General features: G+C 47.0%; 1 protein-coding gene across 1 annotated transcript; it reads left to right on the top strand.

Moving 5' to 3' along the window:
* Window positions 1-674: 674 nt before the first annotated feature.
* mat2b (methionine adenosyltransferase 2 non-catalytic beta subunit methionine) lies at window positions 675-4846 on the top strand (the record flags this gene model as incomplete). Its single annotated transcript, XM_032508586.1, is given in 9 exon segments — window positions 675-741; window positions 744-818; window positions 821-848; window positions 1249-1283; window positions 1286-1381; window positions 1384-1436; window positions 3397-3412; window positions 3415-3509; window positions 4503-4846. Coding segments are annotated over 9 exon segments (639 nt in total), but the record flags the coding sequence as incomplete, so codon positions are not given.
* Between the last annotated feature and the right edge of the window lie 227 nt (window positions 4847-5073).

The raw sequence follows: 5073 nt of genomic DNA, 5'->3' as shown, positions 1-5073 counted from the left end.
CTCATAAAGAGCAGGTCTAGACCGGACTCTGGGATGTTATTTATCCCCCAGGTCTTTCATAAAGAGCAGGTCTAGACCGGACTCTGGGATGTATTTATCCCCCAGGTCCTTTCATAAGAGCAGGTCTAGACCGGACTCTGGGATGTTATATCCCCCAGGTCTTTCATAAAGAGCAGGTCTAGACCGGACTCTGGGATGGTATTTATCCCCAGGTCTTTCATAAAGAGCAGGTCTAGACCGGACTCTGGATGGTATTTATCCCCAGGTCTTTCATAAGAGCAGTCTAGACCGGCCTTGGGATGTTATTTATCTCCAGGTCTTTCATAAGAGCAGTCTAGACCGGACTCTGGGATGTTATTTATCTCCCAGGTCTTTCATAAAGAGCAGGTCTAGACCAGGACTCTGGGATGTTATTTATCCCAGGTCTTTCATAAAGAGCAGGTCTAGACCGGACTCTGGGATGTTATTTACTCCCAGGTCTTTCATAAAGAGCAGGTCTAGACCGGCTCTGTGATGTTATTTATCTCCCAGGTCTTCCATAAGAGCAGTCTAGACCGACTCTGGGATGTTATTTATCTCCCAGGTCTTTCATAAAGCAGGTCTAGACCAGGACTCTGGGATGTTTTTAATCTCCCAGGTCTTTCATAAAGAGCAGTCTAGACCGATGATGATGTCATGTACCTGCAGCTGCGTGCGGAGCCTTCCTGCTCTACATCAGCACGGACTACGTGTTTGACGGGAGGAACCTCCGTACGGAGAAGACGACGCTCCCAGTCCTCTCAACGCCTACGGACGCAGCAAGGTGGAGGGAGAGGAGAGACACTTCGACACTGTCCAGGTACCTGTCTGTCCTCTCTGTGTAGACACTGTCCAGGTACCTGTCTGTCTCTCTCTGTGTAACACTGTCCAGGTACCTGTCTGTCTCTTCTGTGTAGACACTGTCCAGTACCTGTCTATCTCTCTCTGTGTAGACACTGTCCAGGTACCTGTCTGTCTTTCTCTGTGTAGACACTTTTCAGGTACCTGTCTTTCTCCCCTCTCCTCTGTGTGTACATTTTCTAGGTAGCTGTCTCTCCTCTCTCTCTGTGTAGACACTGTCCAGGTACCTGTCTGTCCCTCCTAATCTGTAAAGGACTCTACAGGCAGAAGCTCCCCGTGTGGAGAACAGCATTGCCCAGTAGAGACTCAGTTTAACTGATTCTCACCTGTGTCTCTCTCTCTCTCCCTGCCGGTCTGTCTCTCTCTCAGTGCGGCGGTGCTGCGGGTGCCCGTTCTGTTCGGGGAGGGGAGTCTGTGACGGAGAGTGTTGTAACGTCTCTGTGGCTGGACGTCCAGAACATCTCCGAGGGCTCCTTGGATCACCGTCTGCAGAGGTTCCCCACGGAGCCAGAGACGTGGCCGCTGTCTGCAGGAAGCTGGCCCAGAGACAGAGACAGGTAGGGCTGTCTGTCTGAGACCGAAGCTCCGTCTCCGTCCACGTTTCCATCTAATGATCTGGAGTTGGTAAAAGCTCCTGAGAATAAATCTGGTGGAAGTGTGTTTCCATCCAACGGCTTTACAGCCAATAAGACCTGTGGTGATGACATCACCATCCAAACGGCTTTACAGCCAATAAGACCTGTGTGATGACACCACCATCCAACGGCTTTACAGCCAATAATAACCTGTGGTGATGACATCACCATCCAACGGCTTTACAGCCAATAAGAACCTGTGGTGATGACATCACATGCTGTTTTAGGGTCAGACTGGACATCTGATTGTTTGGAGACATTTTAAGGTGTTTCCATTCATTTACACTGAATCACACAACAGATGTCTACCATCACATGATCAACATGGGACAACACCACATGATCAATAGGGGACAACATCACGATCAATATGGACAACCATCACATGATCAACATGGGACAACACCACATGATCAATATGGGACAACATCACATGATCACTATGGGACAACATCACATGATCACATGGACAACATCACATGATCAACATGGACAACATCACATGATCAACATGGGACAACGTCACATGATCACTATGGGACAGCATCACATGATCACTATGGGACAACATCACATGCTCACTATGGGACAACATCACATGATCATATGGGACAACACCCACATGATCAATATGGGACAACATCACATGATCACTATGGGACAACATCACATGATCAACATGGACAACATCACATGATCAACATGGACAACATCACATGATCAACATGGGACACGTCACATGATCAATATGGACAACATCACATGATCAACATGGGACAACGTCACATGATCAACATGGGACAACGTCACATGATCATATTGGACAACATCACATGATCACTATGGGACCTCATCACATGATCACTATGGACAACGTCACATGATCACATGGGACAACGTCACATGATCACATGGGACAACGTCACATGATCAACATGGACAACGTCACATGATCAATATGGACAACATCACATGATCATAATGGACAACATCACATGATCACTATGGGACACACCACATGATTAATATGGGACAACATCACATGTCACTATGGACAACATCACATGATCACTATGGCCACATCACATGATCACTATGGGACAACATCACATGATCACTATGGACAACATCACATGATCACTATGGGACAACATCACATGATCACTATAGGACAGGCTACAGAGCTCCTGTTCCAGCTGATAGCGACATATCGAGCTAAAAAAAAAACGACGCTATCACACGTTGCTATGACAATGCAGATGCACTTGTCTTTTATTTATTCCCAGACTCTTTTTGGAGACATGTCTCTCTGTCTGAGCGTCTTCCATTGTCTCCCAGGACGTCCCACGCTCGGCCTAACGTTTGTCGGCCATTTCCTTTCACGAGTTCCTGATGAATTAATCCAGAAAGTCTCTCGTCTCCTTTATTTATTCAGCAGATTATTATTTATTATTATTCCATCAGCGTTCATCTCAGAAGAAGAAAATCATCAAGATCAAATCTGATGAGCCAACGTGTTTCCTAGAGTCGATTCAGGAAGTTCATCAAGTTACTGTTTAAATTAAGAAAAAAAAAAAAAATTAGAATTTTTTATCAATCAATAATTCAGATAAAAACATGTGAAGGAACAGAGATAGAGACAGGTGGGGCTGTCTGTCTGACTGAGACAGAGACAGGTAGGAATATGGCCTTTGTGTGTATATATATATACACACACACACCACACACCCCACACACACACCCACACACACACACACACACACACACACACACATATGTTACTGATCTATATGCTTGTCTCTCTCTCTCTCTGTGTGTCTCTCTCTCTCTCTGTGTGTGTGGTCTGTCTCTGCCTGTCTCCCCTCCTGTCTTTCTCCTCCAGGACCCGTCCATCAAAGGATCTTTCATTTTTCGGCTAAAGAACAGATGACCAAATATGAGATGGCCGTCGCCATGGCAACAGCCTTCAACCTGCCGTCCAACCACCTCATTCCTGTAAATACATATTTTCATATTTTACGCCTACCTTCATCAATATTTGATCAGTGTTACATGTTTGTGTTATTAATATACTGTCTGTCTGTCTTTCTGTCTGTCTACCTGTCTGTCTGTTGTTTCTTCTCTGTCCTTCTTTCTGTCTGTCTACCTGTCTGTCTGTCTTTCTGTCTGTCTACCTGTCTGTCTGTCTGTCTGTCTTTCTGTCTGTCTGTCTGTCTGTTTGTTTCTCTGTGTGTCTGTCTGTCTGTCTTTCTGTCTGTCTACCTGTCTGTCTGTTTGTTTCTCTGTCTGTCTTTCTGTCTGTCTACCTGTCTGTCTGTTTGTTTCTCTGTCTGTCTTTCTGTCTGTCTTTCTGTCTGTCTACCTGTCTGTCTGTCTGTTTGTTTCTCTGTCTGTCTTTCTGTCTGTCTTTCTGTCTGTCTACCTGTCTGTCTGTCTGTTTGTTTCTCTGTCTGTCTTTCTGTCTGTCTTTCTGTCTGTCTACCTGTGTGTCTGTTGTTTCTCTGTCTGTCTTTCTGTCTGTCTACCTGTCTGTCTGTTTGTTTCTCTGTCTGTCTTTCTGTCTGTCTTTCTGTCTGTCTACCTGTCTGTCTGGTCTGTCTGTCTGTTTGTTTCTCTGTCTGTCTTTCTGTCTGTCTTTCTGTCTGTCTACCTGTCTGTCTGTTTGTTTCTCTGTCTGTCTGTCTGTCTGTCTTTCTGTCTGTCTACCTGTCTGTCTGTTTGTTTCTCTGTCTGTCTTTCTGTCTGTCTACCTGTCTGTCTGTTTGTTTCTCTGTCTGTCTGTCTTTCTGTCTGTGCGCCTGTCTGTCTACCTGTCTGTCTGTCTGTTTGTTTCTCTGTCTGTCTTTCTGTCTGTCTTTCTGTCTGTCTACCTGTCTGTCTGTCTGTTTGTTTCTCTGTCTGTCTTTCTGTCTGTCTTTCTGTCTGTCTACCTGTCTGTCTGTTTGTTTCTCTGTCTGTCTTTCTGTCTGTGCGCCTGTCTGTCTGCAGCTGACGGAGCAGCTGCCGGCTGCGACTCTTCGACCAATCAACAGCCAGTTGAACTGTTGTCGTCTGGAGCTGCTGAACCTGAGCGTAGAGCCGCGAGCGTTCACCTCCGCCATCACAGACTGTCTGTGGCCCTTCACCCCGGACAAACGCTGGAGACAGACTGTCTTCCACTGACCTAGAGAGACAGGCAGACAGACAGACAGGCAGACAGGCAGACAGACAGGCAGACAGACAGACAGACAGACAGACAGGCAGACAGGCAGACAGGCAGACAGACAGGCAGACAGACAGACAGGCAGACAGACAGACAGACAGACAGGCAGACAGACAGGCAGGCAGACAGACAGACAGGCAGACAGACAGACAGGCAGACAGACAGACAGGCAGACAGACAGGCAGACAGACAGGCAGGCAGACAGACAGACAGGCAGACAGACAGACAGGCAGACAGGCAGACAGACAGGCAGACAGACAGACAGGCAGACAGACAGGCAGGCAGACAGACAGACAGGCAGACAGACAGACAGGCGGACAGACAGGCAGGCAGACAGACAGACAGCAGACAGGCAGA

Source organism: Etheostoma spectabile, unplaced genomic scaffold (genome assembly GCF_008692095.1).
Source record: "Etheostoma spectabile isolate EspeVRDwgs_2016 unplaced genomic scaffold, UIUC_Espe_1.0 scaffold00008475, whole genome shotgun sequence".
NCBI classification, from domain to species: domain Eukaryota; kingdom Metazoa; phylum Chordata; class Actinopteri; order Perciformes; family Percidae; genus Etheostoma; species Etheostoma spectabile.
The sequence above is the reverse complement of the archived record's forward strand: the minus strand, read 5'-3'. Positions and strand labels throughout refer to the sequence as shown.